Here is an 18,179-nt window from a genome sequence, read left to right on the forward strand (position 1 = left end):
CCCCGGGGCAGCTGCTCCCCAGATGTTGCCCTTAAAAGGAGAAGTCTGGCAGGATGAACATAAGACCGTATGCTTACTGGACCTTGTGCCCGCGCTGAGACGCTCCTGAACCCCACCGAATGCCAGTTTTAAGGTACATCACGACCTGGCTGACACGTCACTGAAGCGTGGTAGTTACCCTGCTTAGCCAATCAGTGAGGCATCCGTCAGACGGGTCGTGACGTAGCTGCAGGAGAGATCTGCAGACTGCCAGTAGGGTCCAGAAGCGGGACGGGTAAATATAACTTCTTTATTATAATCATAAATTTGATGACATATTGCTTCTGGCTGCTGTCACACAGGGCTGATGCCATCTGCTTTCCCCTCACAGTGGCAACACATGGCCAGGGATAGGAGAAAAAGGTTGTACTTGGTGCTCTCCTTCCCTCTATACTACAGCACTAAGTTTCTCCAGAGATCTAGGGACAGATTACATGTGGCATCTTTCTAGAGAAATAGAAGAAAATTCACAGCATAATCTGCAGGATTATAGGGGGAATCTTGCACAAAGGCAGTGTATTAGTAAAGTTTGTAGAGAGGGGGGTTAAGCAATGACAAAAACTGTTGGAAAAAGCAGAGATAACATAGCATGACTGTTGAATCTGCAGGGAATGCGGGAGAAGGAGCACACAGATGCAGAAATAGGCCATGTTCATACTATGTATGAGACCAGTCGTTCCGTGACCCGGCCGGATCACGAAACGGCCGGTCTCTGAATAGCTCATCTCGGCCGGTATTGCAGTACTGGCCTGATGATCTTGCGAATCCGCATCAGGACTCCCCACAGCACGCTAGCATAGTGTGTACTGAGATGGTTTTCTGGAGCAGCTATTCACTGAATAGCGGCCACAGAAAACGGACATGTCAGTTGTTTGCGGCGCCGCTAGGGATCCGCTACTGGTAACTTGTTACCTATAGTCCACTTGTTTTTCTGTACCTGCATGAAAATGCAGTTGTATGCATGCAATATAAAATGTGGTTTAAAGGAAGAACACAGCTATATCATGATTTATTGCAGTGTGTGAATTAATTACAACAGAAAAAGAAATAAAGTATTATGGAGCAGAGATGAGCGCAACACATGGATACAGCCTATGGCCTAATCCATGATTTCCCAGACTTCCTAGGGCTGCATCCAACTTCTTCAGCCACTGGTATTTAAATATCGAATAATTGGACTCAAGCTTATTTTATTTTTTTTTTGGGGGGGGGGGGGGGCGCTTAATCATGCGAAATTGGGGTTGCAGGGCCTTTCTATGGCCTCCCTTCCCTGTTTGTCAATCAGCAACTGCTAATCCCGCAAAACGAGCACAAAGTGGTGATTTAGTGTAGGGACTCATGTGGGCCAGGGGACCTGCATGTGGTACATGAGGCAATATGGTTTGACCAAATTATATACCAACATCCTGGCTTTGGTCTTTAAATGTAGCCGAGAGGCATTAGTGTCAGCCATAGGTGTGAGGTGCAGCAGCTCCTTTCTCTCCTTGTCCGTATTGGACTCAAGCATGCTTGAGTTGCACTCATCTCTACTATGGAGGTATCAGGCAGTGAATTTCCTAAATATAAAAGAACATTGCTAGGCCTATGGATGTTATTTACAGGAGCCCATTAACCCCTGCTGTCTTTACCTTAGATAGAACTGCACTTGGCTGAGAAGGAGGAACAGTTGTTGGAGAAGGACTTTCTCTATGAACAAGTTTCCAGACTTTCAGAGAGAGTACGCATTAAAGCAGAGAACGGCAAGGAGGACACACTGGTTCTTGCCAAAAAGGTTTGTGTAATAAATAATTTATTGTTGATCAGAAAAAGTACACACAAAAGACCCTTACTTAATACAGGTATCATGCACCAACAGATTATCTGACAGATTTGTTTTGTGCCAAAGCCTGTAATATACTAAGCCTGTAATATACTATAAACAGACTGAGATTTCACCCCTTTTCAAATCCATCCCTGGTTTTGGCTTAAAAAAAAAAATTGTCAGATAATCTGTTGGTGCAACAGGGCTCTTATTTAGGCCTCATTCACACGTTCAGCAACAAACTCGTCTCTGCAATCCATGAAAAATAATCTGTAATTGCATTTGTGTCTGTGTCTGATGTGTATCACCCCAGTGTATCCCCTCCCCCTTTCCCCCAGACCTGGCAGCACATCCCCACAGATGAGAGCCCGAAACCCCCACCATGTCACCTGCATCCCCTCAGATGAGCACCCGACCCCTGTCCAAGACCTGGCAGCGCATCACCACCCTCAGCTCCACCATAGTAGTCCCACACTACTTCCTTCGGCACAAATCACTCATGCACCCGAGAGCTGGGAGAAGAAAGCAGTGCGGGACTACTCTGGTGGAGCTGAGACCAGAGTTAATCTGCGGGTGGTAATACGCTTTCAGGTCCAGGGCAGGGGGTCATGCGCTCATCTGTGAGGATGCAGGCTACATGGTCGGGCACTCATCTGTGGGGATGCTGTTCCAGGTGGTGGGGTGGGGGGGCTGATGCAGGTGACATGGGATTCCTGGTTTTTACGGATGCCACAAATAAGGCATCCGTGGAGTCAGTGAAAAACACATATCTCATAGTCTTATTGAGCAGTCCTTGCCCTGATCCACCACCGCACTAGGATATGTCCTATTTTTTCACAGCACAGATTGCTGTACAAGTCGCAGCTTCAAACATTTTATTAGACCCAAAGATTTCTATGGGCCATAAATTGTCTGTGAGAGCAGTTCTTTACAACTTTACGGAACATGTGAATAAGACCTTTTACTTATTTAGGCTTTATAGGGGAGATTTATCAAACATAGTGTAAAGTGAAACCGTCTCAGTTGCCCCTAGCAACCAATCAGATTCCATTTTTCATTCTTCACAGGCTCTTTGGAAAATGAAAGGTAGAATCTGATTGGTTGCTAGGGACAACTGAGCCAGTTTCACTTTACACCATGTTTGATAAATCTCCCCCTTTGTCTCTATCTAGTCTCCTAATCTTCTCTTTTCTGCTTGCCTCTGAAATGATTGCTTGGTGTAGGACCTGTCTACATACCTTTTTTATTTTTTTTTTTTCGACAAATAGATTACTATTTGTAGAAATAATAAAACTATAGTATTTACACACTGCCATTCTTCTCATGCTTTGGACTGTCAATGTTTTAGATGAATGAGCTTCAAAAGAAAATTAAAGACACCACTCGTAAAATGATGTCCTGCATTGCGGAACTGTCAATGCAACAAGCCAGTTACATCAAGCTGCAGCAGGAAGTGAGAGATAAGGATAAGTTTATGCAGCGGTGCTATACCAGAATGGAGCAAGGACTGGCACCTAGTGAGGAAACCGAACAAGAGTGGAAACGTCTACTGCGTGAAGAGCGTAGGCGCAGATTTGAGAAAGAAGAGAAAACCAGGGTAAGGTTCTTCTAGTAAAATCAAACCTAGGGGTAAGTTCACACCACGGAATCTGTGCGGAGACTTTCCTGTGGATTCCACCACTTGCCCCTATGCGCTCCCACTTTAATCTCAACCTGCCCCATTGTTTGCCATTAAATGGTGGCCACCCACTCAATTTTAACAGTGTGTAAATATATGAGCATAGCCTTTTTGTGTTAATAATCCACTCCTGGCTTTGGTTGCAAAATTCTGACCACAAATACTGTGTGTGAACATAGCCTTAAAATCAACGCGTAATGTCATACTCCCCAACCCCATAAATAGGAGAAAACCTCTGTGCCAAAGTGTATTGAAACTCATACTAGAATTAGCTGTAAACAAGGACCTAACCCTCAACGTGCCTCTTGACTTTGTCTAGTTAAAGCGACTCTGTACCCACAATCTGACCCCCCCCCCCCCAAAACCGCTTGTACCTTCAGATAGCTGCTTTTAATCCAAGATCTGTCCTGCGGTCTGTTTGGCAGGTGATGCAGGTATTGCCCTAAAAAACTACTTTTAAACTGGCAGCCCCGTGCCCTACGGGAGTGGCCTACATTGTGTGTGCATTAGGCTGGCACACCCTCTCTGTCCCTCCTCCCCGCCCTCCTCATTATTAGGAATGCTCCAGGCAGATTGGCTCCTATTCGTCAACTGTGAAAGGACGGCACATGGGCTGGATCGTTAAGACACCTGTACAAATGTTCAGCATGGAGAAAATGTTCCAGTGGCATTCCTAATGATGAAGAGGGTGGGGAGGAGGGACGGAGGAGTGGTGCAAAGTTAAGGCACAGATACTCCCGTTTGGCACGGGCTGCCAGTCTAAAAGTAGTTTTTTGGCACAATAACTGCATCACCTGGCAAAATGGACCGCAGGACAGATCTTGGATTAAAAGCAGCTATCTGATGGTACAAGTGGTTTGGGGGGGGGGGGGGGGGGGGCAGATTGTGGGTACAGAGTCGCTTTAAGAATAGGCTACCATGGAACATTTCTCCATGCATACTAAACCATACTACCATTTTTGAAGGCTTGTCTTCTAAGCATGACCTGTACAGTAACAAACAAAATGACATACTTTATTTTATTATGCTTTTTATTGGTATTTTCTTATGCAAATTACATTTATCCAGACATAAAAGGTTTAGAAAGAAATATAATATTTCATCATTTACATTTTAGTTATGCAGTTTCACATTTACAACTTTAAGACTATATCTTCGTAACAAGTTTTATTATTGTTCCAGTGACTCCAAAAAGAAGAAAAAAAAAAAAAAAAGTATTCCACTTTGCTCGGTCTTAATTGAAAGTGTTCTATCGTTTTGTTTCTACAATGTGTCTCAGTGGTGACAGACAACAAAAACCAACCCTTTATAGTCTAATCCTGCAGTTTTATTTTATTTCTATTTCATTTGTTCCCAACCTTATGCTTACATATTCTTAGTAAGTTGTCAAAAGTAAAGTACAGACAGAAGGCAGTATGACTGCAGAATCAGACTGTACAGGGTTGGTTTGTTCTGTTGCCCTGGAGAAACATAGGTCTATAAAGTGGTTGTAGAAGGAAACTGGTGGGAATTTCTTAAAACGGTTATCCAGGCTTAGAAAAACATGGCCACTTTCTTCCAGAAAAAGCACCACTATGGTTTTGAGGCTCAATTTCATTGAAGTAAATGGAGCTGTATTACGATACCACTCACAACCACTTCGTACAGGTGTCGTGTTTTTTGCAAAAAAATATGTTTTTTCCCTAATCCTTTAATTACAACCTACTGTATTGTCATTTATTTCTTTTACATGCTACTATAAAAGTTGTCTGATAAGAGTTAATTTTTCTACAAACTTCTATGTGAAAGCCCTACAACAGAATAAAACCATGGATTGTTTATTTTATCCACTGCAGGTAGAAGAGGAGGAGGAACACCATCTATTGCCAAATGGCATTTATACAACAGCTGAGCAACGGCCTAATGCTTATATACCAGAAGATGAAAATGCCCTTCCTCTGCCTCGGCCATATGGAGCTCTAGCACCGTTCAAACCCAGTGAACCTTGTTCAAACATGAGGCACATTAGAAAGCCACTGATAAAGCCCATTGAAATCTAATGTCCATCACACGACAACCATTATATAGTGGCAAAAACAGACTATATACATTGGACCTAATAGCGGTAAATACATTCATCTCTACTGGCTACACTAAGATCTTTCTAAGTATTTAATAATTTACAGCTGGTTAGTTAAGTAGTAAGCAAGTTTTATGAAGTGCTTTAAGAGCAATTCCAAGCTGCCTATTTTGTTCATGTATACAGCGTTGCACCAGGTTTGATGTAATAAAAGTGCCTACACTTGTCCATGGTCTTACCCTTGGCTAAGGATGCAGTTCAGGAAAGCATTAGGGCTTATTCCCACATGCCTTAAGACATGGATGGGGAAGCCCTGTAATGGAGTCTCTCCCTGCACAGTATCATGTATCAATATGATACCAGAAAAATGAAAAGTGTCTGAATATTAGTGGCAATGTAATGAAACAGCCGCTTCATTACACTGCCACAAATATTCAAACACTCTTCCCTCTCCCGGCATCATATTGCTACATGATGCAGTGTGGGGAAAGACTCCATTACAGGGCTTCCCCATCCATGTTTTAGAATGTGGGAATAAGCCCTAAAGGGAATTTATCAGCTCTAGATCAAAGTGCATGGCTCAGTGCTGGAAACTTCTTGATACCTGAGGTCTGAGCATGATATGGAGCTGACAGATACCCTTAAGATTCATAGGTCTCCTCTCCAGTCTAAGAATAAGGGTGTAAAGTTATACTGATTATTATAAGGAAAGGCAGGTGTGTGTGTGTGTGTGTGTGGGGGGGGGGGGGGGGGGGACTGCTATGCAGTATAAGGTTCCTTAACTTCTGCAGTGCACAAGACACCATTCACAATTCTTGAAATTCCTGTCAGTGTGGAAGCCACTTTTTTTGCACCTTCACTGTGACATTACGCAATAAAACATCTCTTAATTAACACTATTGAAAGTTCAGAATTTTCTTTTGCACAATATTATTATAATAATGTAAGGGGTGTATAGAACCTATCACCCCTTTCCTGTATCCATCCCCTCCTTGGTTGAACTTGATGGACATGTGTCTTTTTTTCAACCGTATTAACTATGTAACTATGTTGAAAATCACTTATCAGAACTGTCCACCAGAGATACTGGTTCATAGACACTTTCTTTCCCATAGTGTAAGCTGAGTACCAATTGTTTGCTATGAGAAACAAGACTAAACTTTCTTATATTTCCCCAAACAATCTGGAGTGATGTTTAAGAAAAATGATAGATCTGCACAGGTCATTTACACAGACATACAAGAACATTTCTTAAGTTACCAGAGATCTGTGGTAACCTCAATGGAGACAATGCAACTACTGGGTAAAAAAAAAAACCCTCAAAGTACGTCAGAACACAAATCCCCATACCCCATACCCCATACCATGTCAGTGCCAGAAACATGGCAATTAGGAGTCAAGGAAAATGTTCCTCCATGGTTTCAGCTTTACTATAAATTGTCTTATTACCAATTATAAAATAGAAAAAAAATGCACATAAAATGGCATTTCTCTGAACTTTAATACAGTATGTGATGATAGCAGCAGGACATATTCTGTCTGTCTTGACATGATGACAAACATGCAATTCAAATTAAATTTAGCAGTTTATGAATGGTATGGAAAAGACATGTCAGAAACCAAGATATTCTTCACTTATATGACAAGTAAACCATCAAGATAGGAAGCACAACAGATAAAAGGACCTTCGCAATTGTAGTAGGTTATTATCCAGTGCTCATCACAAGACATGCAGGTTGTGCTGTTGCTGATAAATATGTATGAGTAAATGTCTTGCGTCATTAGAAAAACAACACACAAAATGATCAAATGCAAAGGAACTCCAATAAACCAGATTGCAGTGCAGCATTCAAAGATACATGTAAACTAAACTCATTCACCATTTGTTTGATGGAAAGGACATTGTTATTTATGGCATTTCATTAAAAAGAGGGTATAATAATTCGAAAGAAAAGAAAGAAAATCTTTATACTAAAACCATTACATCTCTAAAATTCAAGCTGGTCAATTAAAGGGGTTATCCAGTATAAGAAAAAAGCTACTTTTTTTTTCAAGAACAGCACCACACCTGTCTCAGGTTGTGTGTGGCATTACAACTCCATTCACCTAAATAACCAAGCTGCAAAACCACACCCAAACCGAAGACCAGAGTAGTGATGCTTCTGGAAGAAAGGGGAAATTTTTTTCTAAGCCTAGATGACCCTTACAAAGTGAATCTGTCAGCTGAAATTCATGTTCCAACTTACTGACAGAGTTAGATAGCTGTTAGGTCAAGGAGACACATAGTACCTTTCATAAATCTTTGATCTCAAGTGCAAATTGTCCAAGAGGCTTTCCCAAGTTCCTTATCTGCTGCAAGAAAGAAACTTTCTGATTCCTCTCCCAACCTGGACACTGCTTGGAGCTCAGCTTGCAACTGACTCACTCAAGCAAGGTCAGGTATAGGAAGACGAATGTAAGGAGGCGTTTCAGTTTGCAGCAGACCAGGAGCTTAGAAAAACCTCTTTTACATGCTACGATGGATAACATTTTTCTGTTTTATGGAAGCACAGACAGATCTAAAAAGGTACAATGGGGGAGATTCATCAAAGGATGTAAAACTTAGACTGGCGCAAACTGGCCACAGCAACCAATCACAGCTCCTCTTTCCTTTCACCAGAGCTGTGATTGGTTGCTGTGGGCAGTTTGCACCAGTGTAAATTTTACACCCTTTGATAAATCTCCCCCAATGTGTCTTCTTGACCTAATCACTATCTAACAGTTTGGAATGTGAACAGCAGCGGACAGATGTGCTTTTATTTGGTCAGACGTTTAATACCTACCAGCATAAATTAGATGGAGCATTTCTCTAATAAACTGGAACATAAGGCTACATTGCTTATACTTCTAAGTACTATGGTCCATTTGTGTCTCCCCATATCATTGAATTTTACCACTAGAGATGGGCCAACAATAAAGGTCTCCTAGCAGAGAACCCAGATTTATAAATATGTGTAATAACAACCACAGTTGTGATTGGTTGCTGTGGCCAGTTTGTACCAATTTCTATTTGTTCACCCTTTGATAAATCTGAGCCACTTACTAAAAATGTAAAGTAGTGTTCTGTAAACAAATGTATTAGCTAATTCATATCTCAATATACAATTCCTATAAGGAATACTTTTTATACTGCTGGCACATACCTGGTTTTAGCTTGCTGACTGAAATCAATATATTGTGCCAATATTATAAACCACTTTTTACCATTACCTTGAGAAGAAAATACATTTGAGATGCAAACAGAAGGTTAACCACAAAAGAAAATGTCACAAGCATAAAATGTACACACATAAATTCTACTGAATTTCAGTGTTGCACAACACAATTTCAACAGAATTGTCAAAGACATTAAGGCTATCACCTTGCATTCTGCAGAAATATATGGACAGAGGTCATTACTTTTATCCAGTCTAGCATTGTTGTATGCGTAGTAGATCTGCAGTCTGTTTTAAGGCAATTTCTTCCAGAAATGCAGCATCTATATTATCTTCCTCAAAAGGATTTAATGCTGAAATAACAAAACGTACATTATACATATATAACTTATACGTTGGTCATTGTTACAATCAAAATATATTATTATCTGGCAAAGAACTTTCCATGCAGGGAGGAGTCTATAAACGCGAAGAGAGAACGTTGCCTAAGGGTGGGTTCACACTATGGAATCCGGGCGGATAACCCGCCGCGGATTGCGTTGCTCGCCCCCATCTCAAACATGCCAATTCTTTCAGCGAATTGCAGAATCCGCCTGACCATAGAATGGAGTCTGTGGCAGGTGATTTGCCCGGATTCCAGTGTGCGCCCACCCTAAGGATGCGATCAGAAAATTATATTTAAATAAAATTACCCCAAGACATAGCATGTCACTCCAAGATCTATAACAAACTGTACTGGCTTCAGCAGGGTTTTGCTTGAGACAGTCTCTCCTGAGATATCACATAATCCTCAGCTGTTCAAGGACAATGTTTCTCAACTTCAGTCTTCAAGTAGGTCATGTTGTGAGGGATTCCTTAGCATTTCAAGGGTGAAATAATTATAGGCAGTGCATGAGGTATGGCCACAGGTGTTCTTTGTATGACATATCCTCTAACCATAACCTCTTGTGGATCCTTGAGGGCTGAAGTTGAGAAACAATTTTTTTTAGAATATGTGGCAGAATCTGGTTTCTGAGCTAAAGATCCATCCCCTGATATAATCAACTCTAATCAGCTCCACCAGCCTAAAATCACTGGTCATACACATATACGGTCATGGATCCCCAGTCACCTCATCTGCACTTGACTGCATGGATGATGAAGTGGGTAATCCTTAGGGGTAAGAGGGGCTCAGACAATGTCATTGGTACCTTAATTTTTACTTTTTGTTTTAAAATGTAGGCATGTATATGTTTAACTTGTTTCCATATCTACTAATGTATAGTTTGTTATAAGGTTTGTTATGTAATAAAGATACTTTTCTGATGTGCAACCTTGTTATATGCACGTTTCTTTCTACTGTTCTGGTTTAGTGTATTGTTCACACACAAGTTTGCACTCAAGACAGTGGTGCCTGCTGTTTTTATAATTCGATATATATGTAGAGCAGACACAGAGAGCTCTGTTCATACTTTCCTCAAACATTATAGGATCCAAAGGAAGTCTTAACTCAGAGTAAGACTTTACTCTGGTAGTCTGGTGCCATTCTATCTATTTTCTTGGGGTTTCTCTTTTTTGTTGTTCTTGCAGCCACCCAACTTTAAAAGTTCTTATGACAGAAAATTTCCCTTTCTACACAATAATTGATACAAACTGATGTTTTAAAGAAGACTTTAGATTATAGGGGGAGATTTAACAAAAGGTGTAAAATTTAGACTGGTGCAAACTGGACACAGCAACCAATCACAGCTTCTCTTTCCTTTCACCAGAGCTGGAAACTGAGCTGTGATTGGCCGCTGTGGCCAGTTTGCACCAGTCTAAATTTTACACCCTTTGATAAATCTCACACATAGTGTTTTATATTCAAGATACCTCTATCTTCCACTTCTGATAGCATCATGATTAAATAATTCAGTGGTAGAAAGTTGATGTACAATGGAGAGCGATCATTTGGTGAAGGTCTAGTAACCTGAAAAAGAAAAAATATAATTCAGACTTGAAACATTTTAGTTAACTAATTGGCCATACTAACAATACCACTCAAAGAAGCTCTATTCCTAGTCAAATCGTGTTTTATTATTAGTTGTTAGTTTTCTTAAGAAGTGATTGAGTGAAAGAAGAAAACTTTATAATCTGTCAGCAATGGACCCAGAAAAGTGCCAAGGATTATTAGTCCACTGTAGAAATATATATCATTTGCAACAATAGATAGCATGTATGAAGATGGTGTCAAATCTGATATTGAGCAGTTTATTAGACAGTGGAACTTTTTTTTATTCAGTTTTCCTCCACATTACATTTGCGATTCTGATAATTTAGTACGGTAAAACACTTTTCACTGGAAGTGGTCAAATACTTACTTCTCTTTGGTTAAGCCTGAAGAGCAACTTTTTCGCATATTTCCTAGCAATGACATTATTGCTTATGGCATGATCCCACAAGCTATGGACTTTTTCACAAATGTTCTGCATGACAGAAAAAATAATAATAATGAATTTAACAATGTGGAATATACTCTAATGTTCTGTGTGTAGCAGGGGCAGCTCAACATCTTTCATGTAGTATTTCCTGACACTAAGTGGGTTTATATGCCATACAGGAAATCCTGGAGCCACACGTCCTAGACTTCATTTCATATAATGGAAAACTAGATATCTAATATTGTTCACTTCCCCTCTTGGTAAGGGAAACTTGCATTACAATCAGCAAGATGTAATATTATAGAATGTATTTAACATTAGTACAGATTTATTTGTTCCTAATATATTACGTTATGTAAACGCACCATTCTAACAGACTCAACCTACCTCTGGAAGTCGCAGAATGATGCTACACTTCAGTTTTTCATTTGTTTCACTATCATCCAGTTCTGTAAAGGATATGAAGATGTAATGTTCATGTGGGCTGGTAAACCTAGTGACTATGCTACATGCTACAACAAACTGTAAAGTTATGTACCGTCTAAGCATGATAAACAGTTACTTTTTAAAACACTATCCCAGCTCAATGTAATGGCCTTACACCATATAAAGATGATTTACCTTTGAGAAGTTTAATAACAAAGGTTTCTGTCAAGGTCACTACTCCGGAATCTATGTAATGAAGTAAGTTTCCTAGAGGGAGGCAGCGCGCTGCTAGAATCAGATGTAGTGTCTGAAAACCTAAAGTAATAAAAATAAAAACAAAACCATTTTACAATATCGAAAAGGACACAGAGGTTTTGTTCAGATTTAGTGGAGAAAAAAAAAAAAAGGTGTCATGTTCCTTAGCACACTGCACCTCGATTAGCAGATTTCTAATGAGCGTACAGCCATAAAAAATACAAATAATCTACTTCTGCTATTACTTACCAGGAGGTAATGGCATACACATTCGGCTTGCAGCATCTGTAATTTGACACATCACATGAAAGGCAAAATACTCTGAAGAATTTCCGCTCTGGTCCCTAAAGGAGTTTTCCCTAAATTAAAAAAATAGATAAAAGGCAACTTTATTGCAAGCGTCAAAAGCTGTGGTTATTTTTTTTCAAATAAGTGATGCGAGTTCTATAAATAATTTTGGAATGTGTAATGCTGATTTGTAGGAGAGACTGGTTTCACACGCTAATCAACTATTGATAGTCTATCTTGTTTTATCCCGACAACCCCTTTAAAAGCAGAAGTCCGCCCAAACGAAAACTCTGCTAAAGGCAGAAGCGGGAACTTAATAACGTATATTCAAGTCCCTATGCCCACGAACTGGTGCTTTACCAGCCTTCTGATCACCACCAGGTTCCAGTTTCTTCTGGATCCCTGGTATGTCAGGACCAGGGTGGGGGAAGCACCCACTCAGCCAATCAGTGACTGCATCAGTGTCTCACCTCAGTCACTGACTGGCTGAGTGGCCATTCCTGAGCCCATGTAATGACATTGCAGGAGCTGCAGTAGTCAGGCAAGGCCCAGCAGCAGTGATGCAGCTGTGCCGGGGCATGGGGACAGGTAAGTATACATTTGTCTGTCTTCCGCAGATTTTTTATTTTGGCCAGACTTACTTAAATTTATAGGGGGCAATGCATCAGTGGAGACCCTTCAGTGAGTACTCAATTTAATTTTTTTGTTGCTGGTCTCCCCGAGCTCAGCGATTGCTGTATTTTGCCAGACTTACCAAACAAATACATATATAGGTCTTTTACTTACAAACACAAGACGCCAGGATCAAGAACGTGCCTTCTCCAAACAACCTCCAATATTTGACACACCAAATCCAGCTGCCGGGGAGAAAATTAATAGGTCTAATATAAATAAATATATATATCTCAATCATTCATATTGTGGACAACCAAATAATGTTAGGTAATGTCAGAGGGAGAAGTGTAAAAGTACAGGCTCTGTGATACATACAAACTTAACCAAACATGAACTGACTACAGAGCAAAAAAAAAAAAAAAAAAAAAAAACAGACAAAAGTAAACTTTAGTCTTCATACTTTTCTACATAAAGCACATTCATATCACAAAATGTATAGGAGGAATACTTTAGTGTTAATCCAGTATGGACATTAAGCAATGGGAGAACAGAATTATTTAATTTAATAATACATTTCATTTTAAAGGCTAATACACATTCAAGGTTGTTTACAATGTAAAATGCAAACCTGAAAATAGACAAGTATTAGTTACAAATCAATAAAACGGGATGCAAATGGATGAAGAAAAAAAGCTAGTTGTTTTCAATGACTTAGAATAAACCGTAGTGTAACATTATTATGACCACCGGCTAATATCCATAGTAACTGCTATATGCAGCACAGACATAAGCTAGGCGGGCTGGGATTGACTCAATAAGTTTTGGTAGGTTTTTACACGTATCTGGAGCCATGCTGACTGCAGTGCATCCCACATCTGCTCAATTGCATCCAAGTCTGGGTAATTAGGGGACCGGGTTAGTACTTGGACATGTTGGACATTTCTAGACATGGGACATGTCACATTGTCTTGCTGGAAGAGCCTATCTGCCCCAAGGAAAACTGGCAGAGTGGATGGGTGTTCGAGATATGCAAGGATGGATTTATACTTAATTTGGTTGTAGCATCTTGGTCTGACCTTGCACACCTTCCTCGCTGATGTTCACTTTACACATCATTGGTACTTGGTGCTCTGCACTCCTCACGTCACTTATTCTGAATGGTGCCATTTGTCCATTCATGATACACTTACAAAACAGAAGCACGTGGGCAGTTTAAAAACTATGCATTTTCATAAACACTGGTACCTTTGGCCCAAAATCCAATAATCATCCATTTTAGAACTCTGATACTTTGCACCTTTTTATATAAAAGAGCTCCACCTTCTAAATGTCACGCAGCAGAAGGTATGAATGCCAGCTCAGCTCCCAATGTTAACTTATTCATCTTTATATCTACATCAGCTTGATAAATACAGCATGTGAATAAAAGAAATGCAGCAAAATGAGGACAGAATGTACAGCGATTGGAGATGCATACAATGTAGCCATCATCACTCACTATGGTTCTGGAGCAGGAAGTCTGGTGGTAAAGAGGAATCCCTACTCTTGTATTTACATTTCATAGTATGCTACGTAATGTATTTACTGGAAAAGGGACTCCCTACACACACACTCTAGTGGATTTCGTCATACCCACCTGTGTTTCTCCAGGTTACTCAAAATAGAGTTGAGGAGATAGAGGCTCAGCATTAGCACTGAAGCTGAAGAAAAGGCGAGTGGGATTTTTTTTTTAATGGTTGGACCTACTAGGGGCATCATGAGGAGGGTGGGGAAAAAACCTACTTATACATACTAGGAGGTGGGGAGCAGTGGCGGATTATAATATGGGCGGTATGGGTGGCCGCCCGGGGCCCGAGGGGGGGGGGACCCATGCCGCCCACATTATTACTATGCATGAGGTTACACAGCAGCACATCACTTTCGGGGCCCAGTGGGCCCCTGAGTGATGTGCTGCTGTGGCGCGCTGTCCCTGAGGTCCCCCCCACTGTCCTGCGCGTGAGCTGCGGCTGTACGCTGCTCCAGGTGGGCGGGACGCAGCGCAGCGGTCAGAGGAAGCTGGTGATGCAGGAAGTGAGGCTGAGCTGACCGAGTCTGTGCCTCATTGCAGCCAGCAGTCTGGGGCCCTGTTTCCTCCCCCATCTGCTCTCCTCTGCTGTCGGGGGAGAAGCGGAGGAAGAACCCGATGCCCACCTGGATGAAGATAGAAGCAAAACTGCAGTGAGCTTGCAGTATGGGGTCCTGCATGGGAGCAGGAGGGGGAGGGATGGAAGAACCCGATGCCGGGACCAGGAGGAAGATGGAGGAGGGAGACAAGAGGCTGCTGTCTGCTGACAACCAGGAGTTTCTTTGTAATAAGTGTGCGTGTGTGTGTGTGTGTGTGTGTGTGTGTGTGGTGTCTGTTACACTGGGTCAGGCTGTATACTGTGTGTGGTGTCTGTTACACTGGGTCAGGCTGTATACTGTGTGTGGTGTCTGTTACACTGGGTCAGGCTGTATACTGTGTGTGGTGTCTGTTACACTGGGTCAGGCTGTATACTGTGTGTGGTGTCTGTTACACTGGGTCAGGCTGTATACTGTGTGTGGTGTCTGTTACACTGGGTCAGGCTGTATACTGTGTGTGGTGTCTGTTACACTGGGTCAGGCTGTATACTGTGTGGTGTCTGTTACACTGGGTCAGGCTGTATACTGTGTGTGGTGTCTGTTACACTGGGTCAGGCTGTATACTGTGTGTGGTGTCTGTTACACTGGGTCAGGCTGTATACTGTGTGTGGTGTCTGTTACACTGGGTCAGGCTGTATACTGTGTGTGGTGTCTGTTACACTGGGTCAGGCTGTATACTGTGTGTGGTGTTACACTGGGTCAGGCTGTATACTGTATGTGGTGTTACACTGGTTCAGGCTGCATACTGTGTGTGGTGTCTGTTACACTGGGTCATACTGTGTGTGGTGTCTGTTACACTGGGTCAGGCTGTATACTGTGTGTGGTGTCTGTTACACTGGGTCAGGCTGTATACTGTGTGTGGTGTCTGTTACACTGGGTCAGGCTGCATACTGTGTGTGGTGTCTGTTACACTGGGTCAGGCTGCATACTGTGTGTGGTGTCTGTTACACTGGGTCAGGCTGTATACTGTGTGTGGTGTTACACTGGGTCAGGCTGCATACTGTGTGTGGTGTTACACTGGGTCAGGCTGTATACTGTGTGTGGTGTCTGTTACACTGGGTCAGGCTGTATACTGTGTGTGGTGTCTGTTACACTGGGTCAGGCTGTATACTGTGTGTGGTGTCTGTTACACTGGGTCAGGCTGTATACTGTGTGTGGTGTCTGTTACACTGGGTCAGGCTGTATACTGTGTGTGGTGTCTGTTACACTGGGTCAGGCTGTATACTGTGTGTGGTGTCTGTTACACTGGGTCAGGCTGTATACTGTGTGTGGTGTCTGTTACACTGGGTCAGGCTGTATACTGTGTGTGGTGTCTGTTACACTGGGTCAGGCTGTATACTGTGTGTGGTGTCTGTTACACTGGGTCAGGCTGTATACTGTGTGCTGTCTGTTACACTGGGTCAGGCTGCATACTGTGTGCTGTCTGTTACACTGGGTCAGGCTGTATACTGTGTGTGGTGTTACACTGGGTCAGGCTGTATACTGTGTGTGGTGTCTGTTACACTGGGTCAGGCTGTATACTGTGTGTGGTGTCTGTTACACTGGGTCAGGCTGTATACTGTGTGTGGTGTCTGTTACACTGGGTCAGGCTGTATACTGTGTGTGGTGTCTGTTACACTGGGTCAGGCTGTATACTGTGTGTGGTGTCTGTTACACTGGGTCAGGCTGTATACTGTGTGTGGTGTCTGTTACACTGGGTCAGGCTGTATACTGTGTGTGGTGTCTGTTACACTGGGTCAGGCTGTATACTGTGTGCTGTCTGTTACACTGGGTCAGGCTGTATACTGTGTGTGTGGTGTCTTTTACACTGGGTCAGGCTGTATACTGTGTGTGGTGTCTGTTACACTGGGTCAGGCTGTATACTGTGTGTGGTGTCTGTTACACTGGGTCAGGCTGTATACTGTGTGTGGTGTCTGTTACACTGGGTCAGGCTGTATACTGTGTGTGGTGTCTGTTACACTGGGTCAGGCTGTATACTGTGTGTGGTGTTACACTGGGTCAGGCTGTATACTGTGTGTGGTGCTACACTGGGTCAGGCTGTATACTGTGTGTGGTGTTACTCTGGGTCAGGCTGTATACTGTGTGTGGTGTTACACTGGGTCAGGCTGTATACTGTGTGTGGTGTTACACTGGGTCAGGCTGTATACTGTGTGTGTAGTGTCTGTGTCCCCCAGTGCATACAGAGGTACATTAGTAATAACATCCATGTATGTCCCCCAGTGCATACAACGCGGCTGCAGAGAACATCTATTCCTCTAAGTTCGGTCTTTGACATCTCAGACGTTGTTCATAGAGGACCACAGAAAAGAGATATGGAGACAGCATCCAAAAATTGGGAAAGTGTAGCTTTATTCACCAAGCCATGCAACGTTTCGGCTGTATATCAGCCTTTCTCAAACATGAGAAAGCATGGAAGGAGGGGGGGGCCCAGGTAGGGCAGACAGCCCGGGGCCCAGGGTACATTTAATCCGCCACTGGTGGGGAGGGATTACCTATTGGGGATTTTGGTTAATGGAAGAGTTATCCACCTATCCTGGGCTTCTACCTAATGTGGAGGGGAGCAAATTACCAACATTTAATATTATTTACACAAGAAAACTGAAGTAAATTGCAGCTGAAATCTACATCAGCTTCTAAGTGGTGCAGAGTTTAGTCTGTGGTACATGTATAGCCCTACTAGTAAACAATTTAATGGAACTTGATTAATTAAATACATGTATGCATTTTACAGGGTTTTTTTTTACCTGTTTACAGACAAAATCCATTACAATTTTGTCAATCTTGTTTTTTGCAACATGATGAAGATGTTGAGACAAATGATCTTTTAATTTTACCATCATCTGCAATAGAAACAGAACATGATCATGCAGGGTTTCTTTAGTTACTTTGCATCCAGCAAGGAAAGCTTTTACTGTTTATATAATAAATTAAACAAAATAGTATGTATAAAACTGCAATTTCCCTTTGTGTTGATTGCAGTCAGACATGTAGAGAATCTGAAGCAGGGCTGGTCATACTGAACAAGACAGATAGCTAACTGAAGTGTCCTTAAGAGTGTTTCTATGGGTTGGATTTACTGCAGCAAATCCAAACCATAATATACAGGAAAATTCATATGTCAACCAGTGTCAAATCAAGTTTAATTTTGATGCAAAAGTTGCATTGAATTTTTTTTTTTTAAATATAAACCCACACACTTTTCTCCCCTGACACTCCCATGGCAATACTTCTTCCAATGGTACACCTTATACCCCCTATTGCCACC

The 18,179-nt window shown here is 41.9% G+C and overlaps 2 protein-coding genes across 4 annotated transcripts in view; one reads left to right on the forward strand and one right to left on the reverse strand.

Moving 5' to 3' along the window:
* Nucleotides 1–5,805, forward strand: part of CCDC146 (coiled-coil domain containing 146) — an 89,033-nt gene extending 83,228 nt beyond the window's left edge. The window contains exons 17-19 of the mRNA XM_069978058.1: nucleotides 1,673–1,810; nucleotides 3,189–3,437; nucleotides 5,354–5,805. Coding sequence (XP_069834159.1) covers nucleotides 1,673–1,810; nucleotides 3,189–3,437; nucleotides 5,354–5,557 — 591 coding nt within the window. The 3' untranslated portion in view covers nucleotides 5,558–5,805. The remainder of the gene's footprint in view (nucleotides 1–1,672; nucleotides 1,811–3,188; nucleotides 3,438–5,353) is intronic.
* Nucleotides 5,806–8,287: 2,482 nt separating this feature from the next.
* The window catches only part of GSAP (gamma-secretase activating protein), a 72,029-nt gene continuing 62,137 nt past the window's right edge, over nucleotides 8,288–18,179 (reverse strand). For all 3 annotated transcript variants that reach the window (XM_069978083.1, XM_069978071.1, XM_069978092.1), the window contains 8 exons: nucleotides 17,659–17,754; nucleotides 12,926–12,996; nucleotides 12,101–12,210; nucleotides 11,792–11,911; nucleotides 11,558–11,619; nucleotides 11,111–11,215; nucleotides 10,623–10,719; nucleotides 8,288–9,124 (listed from right to left, as the gene is read on the reverse strand). In XM_069978083.1, the coding sequence (XP_069834184.1) occupies nucleotides 9,027–9,124; nucleotides 10,623–10,719; nucleotides 11,111–11,215; nucleotides 11,558–11,619; nucleotides 11,792–11,911; nucleotides 12,101–12,210; nucleotides 12,926–12,996; nucleotides 17,659–17,754 (759 nt within the window). In that variant the 3' untranslated portion in view covers nucleotides 8,288–9,026. The remainder of the gene's footprint in view (nucleotides 9,125–10,622; nucleotides 10,720–11,110; nucleotides 11,216–11,557; nucleotides 11,620–11,791; nucleotides 11,912–12,100; nucleotides 12,211–12,925; nucleotides 12,997–17,658; nucleotides 17,755–18,179) is intronic.

This window comes from Dendropsophus ebraccatus, chromosome 1 (assembly GCF_027789765.1).
Source record: "Dendropsophus ebraccatus isolate aDenEbr1 chromosome 1, aDenEbr1.pat, whole genome shotgun sequence".
Taxonomy (NCBI): Eukaryota; Metazoa; Chordata; class Amphibia; order Anura; family Hylidae; genus Dendropsophus; species Dendropsophus ebraccatus.